The following is a 23423-nucleotide window of genomic DNA, read 5'->3' as shown; positions in this document are numbered from 1 at the left end:
AAAACACACAATCAAGTCTACATGAAAATTGCTAAAAAGCAACAAATTGGAAGTTTTGGAATGGCCTAGTCAAAGTCCAGACCTAATCCCAATTGAGATGTTGTGGCAGGACTTGAAACGAGCAGTTCATGCTTGAAAACCCACACGTCACTGAGTTAAAGCAGTTCTGCATGGAACAGTGGGCCAAAATTCCTCTACAGCGACGTGAGAAACTGATCAACAACTACAGGAAGCATTTGGTTGGAGTCATTGCAGCTAAAGGTGGCACAACCAGTTATTGAGTGTAAGGGGGCAATTACTTTTTCACACAGGGGAATTGGGTGTTGCATAACTTTGTTTATGAAATAAATATGTAATTGTTGTGTTATTTGTTCACTTATGTTCCCTTTATCTAATATTAGGTTTTGGTTGAAGATCTGATAACATTCAGTATCACAAATATGCAAAAGCAGAGAAAATTAGAAAGGGGGAAAATACTTTTTCATAGCACTGTACATGCCCGTCTGAAGTTTGCCAATGAACATCTGAATGATTCAGAGGAGAACTGGGTGAAAGTGTTGTGTTCAGATGAGACCAAAATGGAGCTCTTTGGCATCAACTCAACTCGCCGTGTTTGGAGGAGGAGGAATGCTGCCTATGACCCCAAGAACACCATCCCCACCGTCAAACATGGAGGTGGAAACATTATGCTTTGGGGGTGTTTTTCTGCAAAGGGGACAGGACAACTTCACCGCATCAAAGAGACGATGGACGGGGCCAAATCTTGGGTGAGAACCTCCTTCCCTCAGCCAGGGCATTGAAAATGGGTCGTGGATGGGTATTCCAGCATGACAATGACCCAAAACACACGGCCAAGGCAACAAAGGAGTGGCTCAAGAAGAAGCACATTAAGGTCCTGGAGTGGCCTAGCCAGTCTCCAGACATTAATCACATTGAAAATCTGTGGAGGGAGCTGAAGGTTTGAGTTGCCAAACGTCAGCCTCGAAACCTTAATGACTTGGAGAAGATCTGCAAAGAGGAGTGGGACAAAATCCCTCCTGAGATGTGTGCAAACCTGGTGGCCAACTACAAGAAACGTCTGACCTCTGTGATTGCCAACAAGGGTTTTGACACCAAGTACTAAGTCATGTTTTGCAGAGGGGTCAAATTCTTATTTCCCTCATTAAAATGCAAATCAATTTATAACATTTTTGACATGCGTTTTCTGGATTTTTTTGTTGTTATTCTGTCTCTCACTGTTCAAATAAACCTACCATTAAAAAATTAGACTGATCATGTCTTTGTCAGTGGGCAAACGTACAAAATCAGCAGGGGATCAAACACTTTTTTCCCTCACTGTAGGTCCCAGAATGGTGGGCTAATTGTTTTCCCTGGGGCCTGGAGCTTTTCCTAATCTAGTAACCTAACCAGGTATAAATCAGGACCCTATAGTCTGACAGTGATTAATTAGTTGTAAAAAGGGAGTGGAACCAGATTTACATTTTAGTCATTTAGCAGACACTAATCCAGAGTGATTTACAGGAGCAATTAGGGTTAAGTGCCTTGCTCAAGGATACACAGACAGATTTTTCATCCATCTGCTCAGGGATTCAAACCATTAACCTTCCGGTTACTGAACCAACACTCTTAACCACTAGGCTACCTGCCACCTAGATATACACATACTTTCTAAACAGGTCACATGCTTTTAAACACATGGTTTTAAAGAAATTCTGGAAAAACTCCTGGCCCTAAGGAGGATACAAACCCTGTCAAACTGCAGCAACCTTGTTCATATGAATTATATTTTTTAACTTTCCTTTAGACACAACCACTGCAATTGGACAATAGAACTCACAGGGCTGAGCTTGCTTTATGCTGGTTTGCATCGCATAGCCTATGCAACTGCAATTAAAAAGTAACAGTCTATTTATGTAAATCAGTATTGTGTTTGATTAATTTAAGTTAATCATTTTGAATTAAAAAGGTCAAGGTATCCTAGCCAGCCAGCCCAAGTTTGGATATAGTCTAAACCAAATTTGATCACATTCACATTTTCTCCTACCACAAATGAATTGGGCTATAAATAGGGTACATAACATTACCACGGCCAGAGGACAAGACGGGACATTGGCTGTAGCCTATGCAGCTACGGTTATCAGTAGCCTAGTTGATCAGACTGAGAAATCGTCTCGTTTTCTTCCCAAACAGTTTAAGTGTAGGCTGCTGTAACATTTCTGTGAAGAGTTCTTTGATTGTGTCTGTCGGGAGTGATGCGTTATCACGTTTGCTAAGGAAATACCACAGGACAGAGCGGCGCACGCTTTGCTAGATAACGTGTTGTGTCCGGCCTACGCAACCTGTGATTTCCGTGAATCTGATTGGTCAAGACACAGAACCTGCAGCACGCCCGATATCAAATCTAGTCTCTTGAGTCATACAGCTGAAGTCCAAGTTAACTCACGAGTCATCGATGCTCTACTGACCAGAGATGTGGACTCAAGTTGCAAAATATGCTCAAGCAGTACTCGAATCCAAGTCACGTGACTCGAGTCCACATCTCTGGTCAGTAGCTATCCTTCTAAATGCTATGTACACTGGATAAACTAGCTATGATTTGAATGCATTTGTCTGAAAACGAACTAGTAGCCAGCATATATCGAAATTCAAACAGAATAAATATTACTTTTTTTCCCTCACCAAATTAGTGCACTAGGCCTTTATTAATCCTGTAGGCTCAGAGAAAAACAAGTGTCAGACAAATGTTTCGCAAGCGTTCCCCGAAGTCTCGCAATGGTGCGTCTGGGTTTAGAAGCTGACTTTACAGTACCAAAGGATATGCTGTTTCAGGTTGTTGCTTCTAATCCAAACTGAGTCGCTCCGTTATCCTATTAGTAAAGTGTAGCTAAATTGAGCTATTAAGTTTGGATTCCCATGCCATATTGCACCCTATATTATATCCATTATAAAGCAGAGAGGAACATTGTTTGGACATTGAACCCTTTGTTGCTTGGCCATGACTCTGCAACAGTGCAATTAGCATTAACATAAAGTTGAATGTCTGTCAAAACACTAGATGAGTGTTGTGATCATATTGATTTGATCATGAGAATTTTGTTCCTAGACCTCCATTCCATATATATATATATATATATACATACATACATATATATATACATATATATACATATACATATACATATACATCCTAATTGTCCCTAGAATTTCTAAGCAAACAGCGGGAGGCAGGGCTTTCTCCTATAGATCTCCATTTTTATGGAACAGTCTGCCTACCCATGTGAGAGACGCAGACTCGGTCTCAACCTTTAAGTCTTTACTGAAGACTTATCTCTTCAGTAGGTCATATGATTGAGTGTAGTCTGGCCCAGGAGTGTGAAGGTGAACGGAAAGGCTGGAGCAACGAACAGCCCTTGCTGTCTCTGCCGGGCCGGTTCCCCTCTCCACTGGGGTTCTCTGCCTCTAACCCTGTTGCAGGGGCTGAGTCACTGGCTTGCTGGTGCTCTTTCATGCCGTCCCTGGGAGGGGTGCGTCACTTGAGTGGGTTGAGTTACTGACGTGATCTTCCTGTCTGGGTTGGCGCCCCCCCTTGGTTTGTGCTGTGGTGGAGACCTCTGTGGGCTATACTCGGCCTTGTCTCAGGATTGTAAGTTGGTGGTTGGGGATATCCCTCTAGTGGTGCGGGGGCTGTGCTTTGGCGGAGTGGGTGGGGTTATATCCTTCCTGTTTGGCCCTGTCCGGGGGTTTCTTCGGATGGGGCCACAGTGTCTCCGGACCGCTCCTGTCTCAGCCTCCAGTATTTATGCTGCAGTAGTTTATGTGTCGGGGGGCTGGGGTTAGTTGGTTATACCTGGAGTACTTCTCCTGTCTTATCCAGTGTCCTGTGTGAATTTAAGTATGCTCTCTCTAATTCTCTCGTTCTCTCTTTCTCTCTGAGAACCTGAGCCCTAGGACCATACGTCAGGACTACCGGGCATGATGACACCTTGCTGTCCCCAGTCCGCCTGGCCTTGCTGCTATTCCAGTTTCAACTGTTCTGCCTGCGGTTATGGAACCCCTACCTGTCCCAGACCTGCTGTTTTCAACTCTTAATGATCGGCTATGAAAAGCCAACTGAGATTTATTCCTGATTATTATTTGACCATGCTTGTCACTTATGAACATTTTTGAACATCTTGGCATGGTTCTGTTATAATCTCCACCCGGCACAGCCAGAAGAGGACTGGCCACCCCTCATAGCCTGGTTCCTCTCTAGGTTTCTTCCTAGGCTTTCGCCTTTCTAGGGAGTTTTTCCTAGCCACCGTGCTTCTACACCTGCATTACTAGCTGTTTGGGGTTTTAGGCTGGGTTTCTGTACAGCACTTCGAGATATTAGCTGATGTAAGAAGGGCTATATAAAATAAAATTGATTGATTGATTGATATATATATATATATATATATATATATACACACACATACACACACACACACAATAGGTTGTGTACTGCACATAACCAGTGGCATAAACATTATTTTCATAAGACAGTCATTTTCTCCACAGCAGGGCAAGGTTCAGGCTAGGTTGAAGTATTTCTTAGACCTAGGGGTCAGGCACAGGAATGTCAGAGGGACATTGGCCACATTAAGAAAATCATTAAGCAGGATCTCCATATGGCTTAGCCAGGGATCTGCAGAATGTACAGATGTTTCAATCTTTATAAAAATCAAAAAAGGATTCTAGAAGAAAAGCCTAACCCTAGGAGATACACACCAAGCATTGCTTGTAAAACCGTATGATCATGTCCCATGCCACAATAAGGACTGTTTAGCATTAAGATGGCTAATAGAGCAGGCTTCATGGCATGTCAATATCACCAAGATTCAAAAACAGTCCTACAAAAGTGTACAGCCAGGAAATATGATGAATAATAAGTATACTTGTGTATAACCCCTCCATGTCACCCAGATACATCCTCAAACATTTAATTAAATGAAAAACATGACCAAAAAAAAGTACAATTTCCTACATTTATTTGTTTTAAATCATAAAAATGTTCCTTACAAAAAAAGCGTACATTCTGCACGTTGCACTGAGTGGTGGTAATGAGTGTGTGAGAAACTCCAATACCGACAGAAAGAGAACACACACACACACACACACACGGGACAGGCTTACTATACTGACAAACACACCATAGAAATCAACCCATCTAAAAATAAAGATAATGTTCACTTGTCTGTCAGGAGACTCCAAATATTTTGACAAATGTGTGTATTTATTTAAAATAAAAAAACAAGAGATGGAGTAGAGAACTACACACAAAAATGCAGAACGTCTACATTTAGCACAGGAATGTTGGACCTTAAAATACAAAATAAACAAAATGCCCACAAACCGGGACAATAAGATGGGGGATGGGAGGGATTTGCTTCAATCTGAGTCTCCTGGTTTAGAGGAACTGACCAGAGTACTGATTCACACTGAAAGAGTAAAAAGAAAGAGAATAAAAACAGAATTCACAGGAGTCAATAAAGACATATAGAGGGGTTGGGGGTGGGAGAGGGGGATGATGGAGTCAGAGACAGGGAACGAGCACGTGATGCGGGCCTTGTCGGAGGCGAGGGTTAGTCCTGGTGTCCGAGCAGGTGCAGTGCGCTGGGGGAGGAATAAGGGAGACAAGTTTAGTCACCATGGCTACGAGGCAGCATCAGTATTTCAGCATCTGCGCAATGAGACATGCTGCCGGTTGCCGGGGAGACAGAAGAGGAGGAGCCTGTGCCGTTTGGCAGACTGTGATTTGTTGTCAATTCATCTAACTAAAAACAACAAAATCACTAGTCTTCCACACAGCAACAGGCAGGGAAGAAGTCCACTCCCTGCTTCACACTGAAAAGGCTCTTAGGTCATAAAATCACACATTTCACCAATCATATTCTTCAGAAATCTGACATTTTATGATTAACGCATCAAACAAATATTGACCTCCAGTTTTGTATCAATATAAGAATACTTGTTTTTAATACAGCCATCTCACAAAAGAGGAAGCTCAAACTACTTTCACATTGCATGGGAGGAGAGAGGTTAGTCAACATCAGCAGACAGAGACAATTATAATAAGAGATTAAAAGGAGGTAGAAAAATATATATCTACACATATATATTTTGAGATCAAAAGGTGGATACAAAAACAGGAAGGTATAGAAAAGGTAGACATGAAACTATTCACTCAGAGGGCATCCAGAACTTGCCTATTCTGCAATAGGTACTGAGCGTTTTGGATCTGGTCCTGGGTGCCGCTAATGGTGATGATGCGGTCCTCGGAACCCTCCAGTGGCTCATCGATCTTAATGGAGGCACCAGACTCATGCCGGATCTGCTTGATCCTCTGACCTCCCTTACCGATGATGGAGCCGGCCAGCTGTAGAAAACACCAGGGTCAACTGAATGTCATGCACAATAGTGTGAAAATACAGGATAAGTGTGTTCTGTGTGTGCGTGTGAATGTTGCATAAGGGTTTCACAGGCCATGGTGGGCGAGACAGGCCGAGCCATTGCTCTGTATGTGAACATAGTGTGTGTGTGTGTGTGTGTGTGAGAGCGTTAATTGGGAGTTCCCCCTCTTCTGGTTATACACACATCTTTGGGGATCGTCACTTGTGTGGTGATGACTGGCCCTCCCATATCGTTATAGGAACTGCGTCCACCTAACACACACACACACACATGGAGCATAAAGTAACATACACACAAGGAGAGATCATAGAAACAGCTTCAGGAAGTATGGAGGCTCTATTAACAAAACCATAATCTAACAACATATTGAATACCAAGCTGCTGGGACGTGCTTCTATAGACTCACCAGACTGATAGGAGTCCCAGGATGAGTTGTTATCTGTTTGAAAGGCGAGAGAGAAAATAGATCTACAGTTAGGGAAATTGGCCTTATTAGAAAATATGCTCAAATGTACACATCCACAGCAGACTGGTACCATAAACAAACAAGTATTTACCAACCTGATACAGAGCAGGCCAACACCTTTGAAATGACAAAACAAAGATAGTCGACAAGAACCCTGGTGTAAAACAATACACTCAAGGCTGTTGAGTGTATTATTTCCTATGCTCCCTTGATTGTGCAATTGTCGGTCATGCAGGGCTCCCTTGTAAAAGAGACTCCATCCTGCCTAAATAACAAGAATAACAAAAATGTGTAGCCTTATACAGCAGACCAGCTGAAATCCTGTTCTATAACATACACTGGAGAACCACTAGCCCTCTACGTTCTATGAAAGCTGCTGGGCGTAAAACTGGAAAGAAGTTGGCAGAAAACAAACCTAACTGTGCATGCCCAGGCATATCATCAGACTGCATACAAAGAGGCACTGAACACTTGCACGCAAGTCAGACTATACCAGTCTCATTGCAAATTGTGAGGGGAAACCCCAGAATGCTATTTTCTGTCATAAAATAAGTTAAACCCCCAGATAACTCCTCCTTTACCCCCTCCATTGAGCAATGCAACAGTTTTCTTGATTTCTTCCCCAATCCAAAATCAAGTATTGCACTGTACAAACTACCCCTTGCTTGGGACGTGCCCCTCTGCTTCATACTGAGGCTCCTAGTTGCAGTTTCAACAAATTCTCATGGACAACCCCAAAATCTGTCTCTGAAATTGTCCAAAATATGAGGTCAACTACCTTGGACCCTCTTCCCACAGCAAAATCCAGCCTCACTCTTCTCAGTCCAACTATAACCAAAATCATAAATTACTTGTTTCAGGCACTGTGCCTAATTCCCTGAAAACTTCCTCCATTATACAAACCTTGAAAAAACCTGGACTGGACCCAACACCCTAAGCAATTACAGACCAATTTCCAACCTACCCTTTTCTATCAAAGGTCCTTGAACGTGTGGTCTCAATACAGCTACAGAACTACCTTTCAACCAACAATCTCAATGAACCCTTCCAGTCCGGCTTCTGTGTATAGCACAGTACAGAGACAGCCGTGGTAAAAGTAACACATTACTTGTTGATGACAGCTGATGGAGACACTAGCATCCTTTCACTTTTGGACATCACAGCAGCCTTTGTCACAGAGAATCATGAGATTATCATCAGCAGACTTAAGAACTTGCTTGGATTCTCTGTCACAGCACTCCTGTGGTTTAGCTCCTATCTGACTTACAGACAAGAATGTGTGACTCTTGGAAATTATAAATCCAACCCTGCCAGTCACTCAAGGGGTCCCACAGGGCTCTGTTCTAGGGCCACTCTATATATATACACACACGCTGCCACTTGATATACTAATACGAAGATTTGGACTAAACTAGAATTTTTATGCTGATGACACATATGTGAGGACAAGACAGACTAACAACCAAACCAACAGACTGTCTAGATGCAATCAAGAGACGGATGCAGTTGAACTTCCTAAAACTTAATTGCAGCAAAACAGAGCTTGTGTTTATTGGCTCAAAGAGTACACAGATCAAAATGAGCACATTTTCGCTTTCTCTGGATGATGACACCAGCACAGCTTCCCCGACTGCTAGAAACCTTGCTGTCATTTTTGCCTCTAGCCTCTCATTTGAAGCACACATCCGCAACATCAAGAAAGTGTCATTTTTCCACCTGCGTAACATTGCTTGAATCAGGTCGTTCTTGTCCACTGTGGATCCTAAGAAGCTTGTGCACGCCCTGGTAACTTCTCAGCTTGACATCTCGGCACTGCTGACAGGAATCACAGTAAGGGTCCTGTCTCAACTCCAGATGATCCAGAACGCAGCTGCCAAGATGCGCTCACAAACTACACAAAAAAACTCACATCACCCCTGTTTTACTCAACTTCCATTTGCTTCCTGTTCGATACAGGATACAATTTAAGATTCTGCTGCTCACCTTGAAAGCCCTAAAGGGTGATGCATATGCCAACTTCTAAATACATATGCCAACTTCTAGAGAACTATTCCCCAGCACACCGTTAATCAGACTCAAACTGCTTGGTCACACCAGTCACAAACCTGTGCAGCATGGGTGATAGGGCCTTCTCACGTGGCCCCTCAGCTCTGGAATGCTCTACCTACACGTCAAGGAGGCAGCTTCCATTTCCTTGTTTAAAACACAACTAAAGACCTACATTTTCAAGCTAGCTTTTAATGTTTGATATCTTAATCTGTTTACAGTCTATATTTTGTATTAGCAGGTAATGGTTTAATGTATTGAGATTTGTTATCCTACCTTTTCATGATTTGTTGCTGAATTTTGTTTGTGTTTTGTTTTCTACCTTATGCGCATTGAGCATGGGAAATGCGCTTGACAAATTAAATATTGTGCCACTTGAGACAGCATGACAAACTGAACTTCTAGACAGAACCACATAGGAAGAACGGAACAACTCACCATATCCACCCCCACCCTGGAGAAAGAGAAAAGAGAAGGGGGAGCAGGTTTAAATCACACATTTCCTTGTGATCGGTTGTATACAGTCATGGATGGTCAGGATTAGGGTTGGGACCTCAAGATACGATATTATCTCGATACTTAGGTGCCGATACAATATGTATTGATTCTCACAATTCTATATGTATTGCGATTCGATACTGCGATTTGATGTCCAAACTTATTGCTCACTATAAGTCTGCTGCAGAGAGACCACAGAGCATTAGAAAATACGTTTTGATCAGTCATGGAAATAAGTGCTGAAAACATATTGACTCACTATTTAAAAAGAAGATGGAGAACATGTTATAGAAGAAAAAAATAGTGGAGTTTAGCAACAAGGTAGCGTAAAATAAAATAACGATACTTGGAGTCAAAGTATCAATATAATATTGCGATATGTAACTATGGATTCTCCCCCCCATCAATAGTCAGGATGAGGCCAGTTTGTCCAAAAGCCCCTATTTGATGCTGAGACCCCTGCCCCATTCTCTGCTTGCATCCATCAGCCACTCATTCCACAGCTTTCACCTGCTATTCAGCGGCTCAGTCACCAGGGCAACAAGCGATTCAAAAATCAGTTGCCGAGCAACCGGAGGCAGTATCCTGCCAGCTCTCAAAGAGAACCCACCAGTCTGTCAACAAAGCGTTATTATTAACACCTAGCAACCACAGCACAGTCCCGCCGCCCCATCAACCACAGCCAGCCCATGATTGCATAGATGGTAGTGGTCATGGTGGTATGGGTAATTATTACTGTGAAGTTACTCATTTCCTGTGTTTACGGTTATGGTTTACTATGGTAAAGTCATGTTTTATTACATGTTTCATGTTAGTGTTAAAGGTGTTGTGGGGTTTTATAGTGGGGTTAGCTGTGGCCATGGTGAATAGGTTATTATCAGGCAATTACAATCATTGTCTAGGAAAGACCATGATGATGCTTTCAGACAATAAATGCCAAGACGACTGTGGCATGCATTTAGTTAAGGGTCACTAACCATGTTATCGCCATAGCGATCTCCTGGTCTCCCTCTTCTGTCACTGCTAAAAGAAAGACGGAGAAAATGAAAGTCTGACTTGAGGAAAATATTGACATAGCAGAGGGCTTTTCAGCAGCTCTCTGATCCAAGTCAAACCACACACATTCACAGACCCAGGCAGAACACACACACAGTCAGAGAAAAACACAGCATTCACACAAAAGTAAGAGGTGATGACAGACTAATGACAGCTGAAACACCGATGAGGCCAGTAATCAGAGGACCAGTCTCAGGCTAGACAGACTGAGTACGTTTACATGCACAGTAATAATGTGATATTAAACTGATTATGGCAGTAGGCAGATTGTGCAATAGTCATGTAAACACCTTACTCTGCTTATCTTAATTGGCGTAAAGTCAAAATCGAAGTAAGCATACGGCGATTAAACACCTGGTTTTCTGAGCAATCTTTAAAATTATTAGGACATGTAAAGACCTTAAATCGGCGTTCCAGCGGTGTATTTTATCTGAATATGTGCCAGCACCAGCCGAGTGAGCCTCCATCTTTAGAGCGAGTGAAGTGAGTTCGGAACAACTGAATGTATGGGTCTTAGAAGTAGTTCACATACAAGCGTTATATGTCCGAACTCTTAATCAAATATGCGTCACAAAAATAACATGGTAGAACATTTATTTTGGATTGCTGGTTTTCTGCATTTATCAGAGTGCCATCAAGTAGCCTGATTTCAGATGTGTCCATGTAAACAGGGTTATTAGGGAAATCATTATTCTTGCAAAGTATGTAAAAGTTTTAATCGAAATATTATAGGAATCTGACTATCCACAATAACGGCATTATTGTTTGCTTGTAACCATACTCACAGACTCCAGACCAGTGGCCTACAAGGCTGGAAAAGGACTTACTTGGGTCTGGCATCTGCACTGCCCCGATAGGAGTCATAGGAGTACTGGTCATCTCTGCAAACGTGGAAATGGAACACACACACACGAGCCCACACACACTATGAATGAAATACCATATATATCTCCTGTACTTTTGAGCGCAAACTGATGTAGACAAAGCAAAATGGATAGCAAGAGATGTAGGGAAATTAGAAATGGAGATGAGTGATGGTGAAGCTCTCTTACCCTCCTCCTCTGTGTGGTGGGGCCAGGTTGCGGCCACGGCTCACTCCCCTCCCCCCTCTCACTGGGTGGGGTGGTGGGGGTCCGCGGCGGGGGCTCATCTCCTCGTAGTCCCTGCGGGCGGGGGGCATGGGCCCCCCTCGACCCCCTCGTCCAGAGGGCCCTCGGTCATAACCTCCGCCACCTCGTCCCCCTCGCATGTGGAAGCCCCCCATTGGGCGCCGGCCGCCACCACCCCCACGCTCCTCAAACATCATGGTGAAGCCGCCGTAGTCGTACGTCTCGTCGTAGAAGTTGGGGTCATAGGGCTGGGCGCGCCCTTTTATGGGAGCCTGAGGGGGACAGGATCACGCATCATTTCTACAGACGGCTGGCTGTAGTATTTACACTGGTATGTGGTCCAACTTAACCAGCTCAGTCAATGGTTCAACAAGAGAACCAACAGTTTAATAAGAGCACCAACCTCAGCGATGAGCTCCAGCATGATCTTGATGCACTCAACGACGCGCTCAGACTTGCCGCCGACTAGAACCACACGGTCCGTGGACTGGGGACAGCATTCCTGGAACAGCTTGATGCTGGTCTGGGTGTTCTACAACGATCAGAGTCAACACAGGTCAAATTAGACAAAGCAAGGCCATAGGACTGAGAAGAACACACAGAAAAAGATTGAATCAGGGTCACCTTCAATAAGCTCTCAAGTATTTTAAAATGTTATCCCATATTTGTACGTACTGGACATGACCCAGGTGAGGAGATAAGAGTGCGAGTAGTTCAGAGAGCATAACTGTACCTCTCGCAGCTCTTTGATCTTGGCTCCCTTCACACCAATGATGCTACCTGCCAGGCTCTGGTGGATTAGTAGCCTCAGCTCACAGTCAAAGTCCATCCCATTGTACTGTTGGTACTGGGGGGGGGGGTAAAATTTTAGCATCACCATATACAGATCTGTGCATTTTATATCTATATCCCATTGGATAATTTTTTTATCTGCACAAACAATATCTGGCTGTACCACACAGGACTATAATTGAACATTATAGGCAGCCATAACGCTCATCTCATTCATCTCCAACCCCAGGCTCACCTCTTCCAGTGTAGGGATGATCTTGAGCAGGATCTCTCCCACTGTCTCGATTTCCGCACTGATGCTCAGAATGCTTTAGACCCAACAATCACAGTGCAGGACATTCCCAGGGGGACCAATCAAATGGTGACCAGGGGTTAGAGAGGAAAGAAACTGTATTTCAAAACCAAGGTCAACTCTCCCTCAGCAGAACTTCAACCATAACATCTGATAATAAATGAAGACCCCCTTTCATCCGTTCCCAGCCGTGGGGATTAACCGGGTAGCTGTTGTGGTACACTCCCATAGAAATAGAATTACTAGAATGGACATTCCCATTCAAGTCAATGTTCTGTGATGAGTGGACCAGCGGCCATATCTAGTAATTCTGGTTCTACGTGCACACCCCCTTCAAATCACAATAGAGGAATAAAAGTGGACAGAATACCCCATAAACAATGTCTATCTATAACATATCAGCAGGTATCCATAAATAATAAATACACAAATAAAGAAAATTAACCCCCTCAGTGCGTTTGACAAAGAAAACCACCCAAAAAAAAAAAAACAGGTAAAAGGAACCCAAAGAAAGCAGGTGTGTTTTAGTGACCACTGGAAGAAGGAGGGGGGAGGGAAGGTTGGTGGGCAGTGGCGGTTTGCACCGATGGGGCCTGCTGCCAGAGCACTAAAGGAATTGTACTGTAGCACAACAAAAAAAGAAACAAAAAAAGAATGAAAGGTCAATAAAAACAAGATGACAGAGTAGTACGCTATGCTAATCAAAATAAGGAACATTTTAAAGTAAACTTATAGATGGGTGAGAGTTGGCAGGGTCACAGTGAGTTATGCTCCCACCATTGGACAGGAGGATGTTGAGGGAAGGCAAGGAGGAGCGACATGGACTACAGGGATGAGGTGACAAATAAGTTAACTTTCAACAGTTCCAACAAACGGCAAAAGCAATATGGAGAGTAAAGAAGAGAAAAAGACATACAACACTTGAACCCTAGCTGCTCTGCCTGGAATAACAGTCTTACGTTATTACAGTGGTCCAACCCCCCCAAAAAATATATATATGGGAACAAGGAAGAGGAAGATGGTAGGAGGGGAATGTGAGAAACTAAAACAGACTAGTACACCGATTCTGAGAGGGGAAGGAGGGAGGTGAGGAACGTTGAAGGGAGAGATACTGTCATTGAAATAAAATATAGAATGTTGAAATACCGTCACTAGAACAGAGGCAGGTTTAAAGTATTTGTTGAAACCCTCACTGAAAACAGAGGCTTATAATGCTGTCACTGAACAAAAGTGTACATGTTTGTCACAGGAACAGAGGCAGATTTTGATATTGTCACTAGAACAGAGGCAGGTTTGTTTGTTTATTTTCTGAAGTCAGGCAGTGAGAGGGAGGAGCTTAGGGACATACCGCTCAGGCCCACTGCTGTCTGGGACTGACACACTGGCATTGAACTGCAAGGGCGGTGGGCGTGGCATGGGCAGGGGCCATTCGAGCACACAGATGTCAATGAAGTAAGGCGCCCATTTAGGGAGGGGCACGATTATGGGCAGGGCCAGCCAGGGTGTCAGGTGGGCGGGCGCAGGAGGGGCGATCCAGAACATGGGCAACAGAGGAAGTGGGCAAAAATAAACAAAAATAAAAAACAGGAGGGGGAAGAGGGAGGGGGAAGAGGAATACATTTTAATACAGGCTAATATTCTTCATTGTGATATTCTCTCAGATTTTTTTTTTTTTTTTTTTAAGAGAGCAGAAGTGGAGATAGTAAAGGAGACAAAGGTATTCAGGTAGAGAAATAGTCAGGGGTAGAATGGGGTCAGAAAATGAGGGGGAGATGTAGAGAGGGAGATGAGAAAGAGGGATAGCGGTAGAGGAGAGAGGAAGAAGAGTGGAGAGTGATGGAAGGTAGAGAAAGAGAGAGGTAATGACATTAAATGAGTTGAGAATTGGCCAGACTGTTTATATACACAAGACATTTCCTATAGGATTAATTGATGTTGGGTGCTATGTTAGCTCTACCCTAAAATTCACTGGTCCCACTCAAGTATTAATGAATGTCTTAGCGGTGCTGATGCCTGGTAGTAATAGCACTATTCATTACGCAAACGGAAATGGATTCACAAAAATACATTTTAGCTAAAAAGGCCATGTGTTTCATATTGATTAGCGGGCGGCCATTTTGATTACAATTACATTACACTTTGGCTTGATGATACCACAACAGGGGTGTAAAGCAGGTCTCAATACACATCATATCCCAGCATTAACAGTTACCCAAAAACCTCACAGCCTTACTTCTCCAACCATAGTTAACAGACCCATTTTCTTAAGCCCAACCAACCAATTTAGGTTGCCTTAACTTTTGCATATAAACTAGTCAAATCAGACACTCCCAAAGTACAACCATGTAAGGGGGGGCGGGTACTGTAAATTCCCAGATAAAAAGAGTGGTGTAAATGTACTCACGTCTGTGCGCAGGGATTTGATGTTTTTACCACCCTTCCCAATCACTGCTCCTGCATTCTGAACCGAGAAAAGAGAAGTCAGATGATACCTAACTTACTGTGATATAACAACGTAAAAAATCCTCAGACATCATCTCCATACTACATCATCGAAACAGATTTTGACGGCATTAAATAAGACATGGAACCACGGGGCAGAAAAAGAAAACGTTCTTAACCCCCATAGATCTGGTCAAATAAAGGTTAAATAAACAATTAGGGAGGAAAGAAGATAGGCTACAAAGCAGCATAAGTCATGGAGGTGTTGAAGGTAGGCAGGGGATTGTGAATGAGGAAGAGAAAGCGGACTGACTTTGCTCTGCAGGAGTATGCGGAGCTCCACCATGTCGTCTGTGTTCCTGGAGCGCTTAAAGGACTGCTCTTCATCCGTGTCCTCTGCGGGACGCTTACCTGAGAAAGAAAAACAGAGTTTAATCTCTCTCTCACACACCAGGGCTCCAGAATGCGACCATTTAGTCGCATTTTGCGACCTTTTGACTCGGCGAGTTACATTTTTAATTGGTCGCATCGGAGCGAGCTGAACATTCATTACATGGTTACTTCACTAAAAAGTTTCAAAACGTCCTATCTTTTCAGCGGCTAAAACCACAATTTGGTCAAACAGTAAAGTGCATTATCCTCATGATTCCCGTAATGCAAGTTTCGTAGTAACTGTTTCACTGGACCCTGATGCTGTGATGAGTGAGCCAATCTCTTGTCCCTGATGTGCGCTCCCCCCAACAAAAAGGGTTCTGATTGTATAACATTTCAAAATCCAATTGCGGGGAAAACACAGCTTTGGAAGCAACTACTGTTGATACTGTTGAAAAGAGGATGTTTTCATCTTTATGTGAGTATAATTTGTATTTCTCAACACTTTATATTGAGCTCAATAGTCGCCAGCAGATTGCGACCCTACCATTACGCTTGCTTACACTGAGCTGCACTGGGGTTGGAACGCAATCATGGTTAGATTAAGACACCGCAGAGCCGGCGCGAGACATGGGTCAGAAAAGTACCTCAATGCATGGGATGTGCCTCTGTACTTTACCTACATCCAAGCTGATACGTTAAGATTGAAATACTGCTAGTTTTTCCGGAAAACATCACTTTTCGTTCTCATGCTATCAGTAGCCACCGCCACCATTTTGGAATGGCAGTGTCAGCCAATCAGCTCCTTTGTTGTTCAGCACAACGTGCCATTCCATAATGGTCGCTGTGGCTACTGCTACAAGGCATGAGGACGAAAAGTGACATTTTCCAGAAGAATTTGCAGTATTTCAATCTTCTCTGTGTATAAAATGTGGAGTTACGGGACATTAAAAACTGTAATATCTTATGTTTCACCGAGTCGTGGCTGAACGACGGCATGGATTACATACAGCTGGCGGGATATACGCTACATCGACAGGAGAGAACGGCTGACTCCGGTAAGACAAGGGGTGGCGGTCTGTGTATCTTTGTAAACAACAGCTGGTGCATAAAATCTAATACTAAGGAAGTCTCGAGATTTTGCTCGCCTGAGGTAGAGTATCTCATGATAAACTGTAGACCACACTATTTACCAAGAGAGTTTTCATCTATATTTTTCGTAGCTGTCTATTTACCACCACAAACCGATACTGGCACTAAGATTGCACTCAATGAGCTGTATAAGGCCATAAGTAAACAGGAAAACGCTCATCCAGAGGCAGCGCTCCTAGTGGCCGGGGACTTTAATGCAGGGAAACTTAAATCTGTTCTACCTCATTTCTACCAGCATATTAAATGTACAACCAGAGGAAAAAAAACTCTAGACCACCTTTACTCCACACACAGAGACGCAGCGCCATCCAATCACAACACACATCAATCCATACAGACATATACATGCGCACTTGGCGAGGTGCAGGAACAGTAACAACATGTACAAAGCTCTCCCTCGCCCTCCATTTGGCAAATCTGACCATAACTCTATCCTCCTGATTCCTGCTTATAATCAAAAACTAAAGCAGGAAGCACCAGTGACTCGTTTAATAAGGAAGTGGTCAGATGAAACAGATGCTAAGCTACAGGACTGTTTTGCTAGCACAGACTGGAATATGTTCCGGGATTCTTCCGATAGCATTGAGGAGTACACCACATCAGTCACTGGCTTCATCAATAAGTGCATCGATGACGTCGTCCCCACAGTGACCGTACGTACATACCCCAACCAGAAGCCATGGACTACAAGCAACATCTGCACTGAGCTAAAGGGTTGAGCTGCCGCTTTCAAGGAGCGGGACTCTAACCTGGATGCTTATAAGAAATCCCGCTATGCCCTCCGACGAACCATCAAAACATGCAAAGAATCAATACAGGACTAAGATTGAATCGTACTACACCGGCTCTGACGCTCGTCAGATGTGGCAGGGCTTGAAAACGATAGACTACAAAGGGAAGCACAGCCGCGAGCTGCCCAGTGACACGAGCCTACCAGACTAGCTAAATTACTTATATGCTCGCTTTGAGGCAAGCAACACTGAAGCATGCATGAGCGCATCAGCTGTTCCGGATGACTACGTGATCACGCTCTCCGTAGCCGATATGAGTAAGACTTTTAAGCAGGTCAACATTCACAAGGCCGCAGGGCCAGAAGAATTACAAGGACGTGTACTCCGAGCATGCGCTGACCAACTGGCAAGTGTCTTCACTGACATTTTCAACCTCTCCCTGACTGAGTCTGCAATACCAACATGTTTCAAGCAGACCACCATAGTCCCTGTGCCCAAGAACACTAAGATAACCTGCCTAAATGACTACCGACCCGTAGCACTCACGTCTGTAGCCATAAAGTTCTTTGAAAGGCTGGTCATGGCTCACATCAACACCATTATCCCAGAAACCCTAGACCCACTCCAATTTGCATACCGCCCCAACAGATCCACAGATTATGCAATCTCTATTGCACTCCACACTGCCCTTTCCCACCTGGACAAGAGGAACACCTACGTGAGAATGCTATTCATTGACTACAGCTCAGTGTTCAACACCATAGTGCCCTCAAAGCTCATCACTAAGGTAAGGACCCTGGGACTGACCACCTCCCTCTGCAACTGGATCCTGGACTTCCTGACTGGCTGCCCCCAGGTGGTAAGGGTAGGTAACAGCACATATGCCACGCTGATTCTCAACACAGAGGCTCCTCATGGGTGCGTGCTCAGTCCCCTCCTGTACTCCCTGTTCACCCATGACTGCATGGACAGGCACGACTCCAACACCATCATTAAGTTTGCCGATGACACAACAGTGGTAGGCCTGATCACCGACAACGATGAGGCAGCCTATAGGGAGGAGGTCAGAGACCTGGCCGTGTGGTGCCAGGATAACAACCTCTCCCTCAACGTGATCAAGACAAAGGAGATGATTGTGGACTACAGGGGGAAGAAATAGGACTGAGCATGCCCCCATTCTCATCGACGGGGTTGTAGTGGAACAGGTTGAGAGCTTCAAGTTCCTTGGTGTCCACCAGCAAACTATCATTGTCCAAACACACCAAGACAGTCGTGAAGAGGGCACGACAAAGCCTATTCCACCTCAGATCCTCAAAGAGTTCTACAGCTGCATCATCGAGAGCATCCTAACTGGTTGCATCACCGCCTGGTATGGCAACTGCTCGGCCTCCGACCGCAAGGCACTACAGAGGCTAGTGCGTACGGCCCAGTACATCACTGGGGCCAAGCTTCCTGCCATCCAGGACCTCTATACCAGGCGGTGTCAGAGGAAGGCCCCCTAGTCATAGACTGTTCTCTCTGCTACCGCACGGCAAGCGGTACCGGAGCGCCAAGTCTAGGTCTAAAAGGCTTCTTAACAGCTTCTACCCCCAAGCAATAAGACTCCTGAACAGCTAATCATGACTACCCAGACTATTTGCATTGCCCACCCACTCCACCCCCCTCTTTTACGCTGCTGCTACTCTGTTTATTATTTATGTATAGTCACTTTAACTCTACCCACACGTACATATTACCTCAATTACCTAGAATAACCAGTGCCCCCGCACATTGACTCTGTACCGATACCCCCTGTATATAGCCTCCCTACTGTTATTTTATTTTACTGCTGCTCTTTAATTATATGCAATTTTTTACTTAACACTTTTTTTCTTTTCTAAACTGCATTGTTGGTTAAGCGCTTGTAAGTAAGCATTTCACTGTAATGTCTACACCTGTTGTATTCGGCGCATGTGGCAAATAACATTTGATTTGAGTACAGTGGCACATCCCATCCCTGCATTGAAGTACGTTTTCCGACCCATATCTCACACTGTCGTATTAATCTAACCATGATTGCGTTCCGACCCTAGTGCAGCTCAATGTAAACAAGCGTAACGGTAGGGTCGGAATCTGCTGGCTAGCTCAATAGCAACTATTTTACAACAAAGATATTTGATATGGCTTTGAGATAAGGAGTGTGTGAAACGTGCATCGGTCAATGCGCTTGCGCAGGGTAGTAGGCTACAATGGCATAGTTTTTTTTAGGACATTACATTTACTGTTAGATTAATACAACTACTAGCAGTGCGTATTATATTTAGTGTTAATGATCTATACCGAACAAAAATATAAACGCAACATGCAACAATTTCAAAGATTTTACTGAGTTACAGTTCACAGAAGGAAATCAGTCAATTGAAATAAATTCCTTAGGCCCTAATCTATGGATATCACATGACTGGGCAGGGTCGCAGCCATGGGTGGGCCTAGGAGGGCATAGGCCCACCCACTTGGAAGCCAGGTCCACCCAAGGGGGAGCCAGGCCCAGCCAATCAGAATGAGTTTTTCCCCACAAAAGGGCTTTATTACAGACAGAAATACTGGCATTTTGTTGTGTGACAAAACTGTACATTATAGAGTGGCCTTTGTGTGCATTTGGAACATTTCTGGGATCTTTATTTCAGCTCATGAGAAATTGGACCAACACTTTATATGTTGCGTTTATATTTTTGCTCAGTATAGCCAATGTGTTTTGAGTTCACTTCCTCTTGTGGTGAATTATCCCAAAATAAATTAGTGGACATAAACACGTAGACAAATTCATCTCTATTGAACAACAACATTCAGACAATTCTGGAGCCCTATTTTAACAGTAAAATATAACAATACATGACAATCACTGGATTAGGTTGCACATCAAAATATATTGTATCATGCATTCCTGCTTGGACATGTTAGATAGACAACTTGTTTCTTGAATAGCCTACCAGCTCTGTAGTCTATTATACTGTCTAAAGCACTGTGAATGACTTTAAGGTGATTATGACTATGTTTTTCTATTGCAAAAAAACTATGGCGCAACCAAATCATGGGTTGGTGCCACCAACTGAAAAAGTTAGTGGCACCAGTGCCACCAGGGGGAAATTTGTCTGGAGCCCTGCACACACACACTGACTGGTTCTCTGGATCTGCATTCAGTTGATGTAGAAACGATACACATTTAATACTAATAACCACTAATTGTCCTTACATATTAAAACAGTATAGATGCAATAGATATGGCTACTTCACTACACCGTCTGCTATGCACCTTTTGGCACATATCTGGCAACTATAATTTAGGAATAGAAATGTTTATATTTTTGACCAGACATTGATTATTAGTAAGTCTTGAACACAGGAGAGGGCATAAACCTTGCACCACACCGCTTTCAATTTTTTAACATAACTACACTGTTCTTATTCATTTTCTAGATGAGTAACAATTATTTTATGAATACACAAAAGGATTACAACTCACCGTTTGTCTCTGTGTTACTGAACGAGGTCTCTTCTTCTTGTTGCTCAATTTCTGTCTCCATTGTCGGCTAACACCGGGCAGGGTAGGGCGGGCACCTCGGTCCTGGCAGCAGGTAACAGCGGGGAGAGAGGAGCGGCCAACTCGGTCTGACTGGCTGTGGATGGACATGATTGATGGAACGAGATGAGAGCAGGGTTTGGGGTTTCAGAACTGACTAGACAAAGTACGACAGAGGAGAGAGACTAGACTGGTGACCAACACTTACCACTATTTATTGTGAGAAGATGGGCGTGTTATGGGCGGAACGAAACAAAGTCTCAGAGCAGCTGTGAACCTACTGAAAAAAGGCAAAGGTTGGTTAGTGGCATTAAAAAAAAACCTGGCCAAGAATAATCTTACAACACACTGATACAATTACAAAACTGTAATAAAAGGTGGATAAACGTTGGGCAATGAATGACATTGATAAAATTAAACATTGCTGGTGTGATGAGGAGTACCATTTGGAACAGCATTCATTCAAATTAATGGTTGAACTGGAGCATATTCATTACGAAAACCATTTAAGAAGCAAACAGAGCAAAATGAGAATTTCTATTGGACACATTTAGGTAGGTCCCCAACCCGTTACGTTACGTTTAAGAAACATTTTGCAGCAGAATTAGCGTAATGAATACGCCCCTGCGCTTTAATACAATTCTGAAGGCGACCAGATGACACATACTGAACATACTGATGCGAAATGAAATGATACACATGCACATTTAATTTTTTAATTTAAAGAAGGTCAATGCATGAGAAGTTACAATGCAGTTTTACTTGACAACACGACCTGACACAACGATATCTGAGTCGGGACAAAATGACAATGTCAATGCAAAGAGGGCTCATCTCAGAATCATCTCGCACCGATAATTATCTTGATCGTAATTGCACAGTGCTGGACAAATGTTGAGCTAAAAACCTAGCTACAAGCATGCATTTGCTCATCGGGCATTATTTTGGATTAATGATGTGAGCTAGCCTACAGCGTTAATCTAATGATCGTCTAGGATTTATGTGCATTCCCGGTAATACACTCTGACCCCCGTGGACCGGTTCGTACATAAAGCATCCTCCATTCAGGCTGCAAGGCATCACTTCCCTCCTTACCATATTTAATAGCGAGCCGCCGGAAAAAATATCTATACCGTCTTAATCAAAAAAGTTTGGGTTAGGATGTTGCACACCGCCTTCAGACAAGGGTGTACCACATCCTAAACTGTCAGGAAATGGTGGAAAATCGAGTTATTAAGAGAGTACACATTTTTCCCGGCAGCTCTCCTAGTTAAGGAGGAAAATTATGCCATTGCAGCCTGAATGGAGGATGCTTTGTGTACGAAATGGTCCACGGGGGACTATATAGCCTCGCTATTGTTATTTTTACTGCTGCTCTTTCTTAAAACTGCATTGTTGGTTAAGGGCTTGTAAGTAACCTTAGGTCTACACCTGTTGTATTCCGCGCATGTGACAAATACAATTTGATTTGACACGAGCATATTACAGGGAATGCACATCAATCTTAGACGACAGTGCCGTGGCAGATCTAGCGCCTAGGTTAGATGTGCGCATACGGTTTGAGAAAACAACTAGCTTGCTAGCTCTCGTCTAGACGACAATTAGCTCGATAGCAGCTAGCTAGTATGCATATTGGGATCTAGTTCGTTCATTCAGTTGGTTAAAGTATTTAGTAAAGATGGCTAGCTAGCTAAGGAAGGTAACTAGCTTGTTGTTTAGGTAGCTAACGTAACCAATTACCTAACGACGTTAGCCGTTGGACTGCTACAGTAATATGTAGCTAGTTTAGTAGTTATGGACAACAAACACAATCGTATACCTTTAGAATAAAGCTCTGAAAGCCATATCTACACTTAACGACACATTTCTAAATTTAGCCGTGTAAGCTATGCTAGCTAGCTACACCGGATAGCTAGCTACAATAATTAACCAGCTAACGTTACTTTAGTTGTCTTAGTTAATTGGACATGATGTAGTTAGATACGCGAATGCTGTCAAATGTTTTTGCTTATACCATCGCATCAACATGTAATGACTGATTTATTCGTTGCAGAGATAAATCGAAATGTGTGTAAAACAGACCTGCTCTACACCGTGTATAGTTGCTACTCCTTTTCGACCCTTCTCTGAGGAAGAACGCAATCACAAAAAATGGCTGAGAAAAAAGAATGTGCTGTGAAGAAATAGATAGCTGCTTCGATTGGTGGAAATAGACCTTGAATTGTAAATAAGTAGCAATCATTCGATAGCTCATCTGTCACTCACATAATGGAGGCGTGTCTGAAGGAAATGTTGTTGGTGTCCCCACCAATGTTCCATACCGAGAAGTTTGGTTGACTTGCAGAAGTCCTTTGCTTTCAGTCTGGCTCGAAATGTAAATACTTACTAGCTATGTTCATATAGGGATGTAGCTAGCTAATGCTATCATCTTATTAACATGTAGATATCACATCTTTAGTGTGTTTCGCGCGAAGTC

The 23423-nt window shown here is 43.4% G+C and overlaps 1 protein-coding gene across 3 annotated transcripts; it reads right to left on the bottom strand.

Moving 5' to 3' along the window:
* Positions 1–4992: 4992 nt before the first annotated feature.
* LOC121551998 (heterogeneous nuclear ribonucleoprotein K-like) lies at positions 4993–23114 on the bottom strand. 3 transcript variants are annotated; one of them, XM_045226799.1, is made up of 17 exons: positions 23030–23114; positions 21156–21224; positions 20891–21044; positions 15447–15544; positions 15096–15152; positions 14040–14083; positions 12635–12707; positions 12341–12454; positions 12011–12139; positions 11551–11879; positions 11326–11379; positions 10420–10465; positions 9383–9398; positions 6839–6871; positions 6616–6683; positions 6228–6397; positions 4993–5634 (listed from the first exon to the last, which is right to left on the bottom strand). In XM_045226799.1, exons 3-17 carry the CDS (start codon positions 20949–20951, stop codon positions 5604–5606), a joined length of 1323 nt encoding a protein of 440 aa, XP_045082734.1. In that variant the 5' UTR covers positions 20952–21044; positions 21156–21224; positions 23030–23114; the 3' UTR covers positions 4993–5603. The 3 variants fall into 3 exon arrangements, with proteins under 3 accessions (XP_045082734.1, XP_045082733.1, XP_045082735.1); XM_045226798.1 differs by having other exon boundaries at positions 21156–21227; positions 23030–23112; XM_045226800.1 differs by lacking the exon at positions 11326–11379 and having other exon boundaries at positions 21156–21227; positions 23030–23112.
* Positions 23115–23423: the final 309 nt, after the last annotated feature.

This window comes from Coregonus clupeaformis, chromosome 18, assembly GCF_020615455.1.
Source record: "Coregonus clupeaformis isolate EN_2021a chromosome 18, ASM2061545v1, whole genome shotgun sequence".
NCBI lineage: Eukaryota > Metazoa > Chordata > Actinopteri > Salmoniformes > Salmonidae > Coregonus > Coregonus clupeaformis.
The sequence above is the reverse complement of the archived record's forward strand: the minus strand, read 5'-3'. Positions and strand labels throughout refer to the sequence as shown.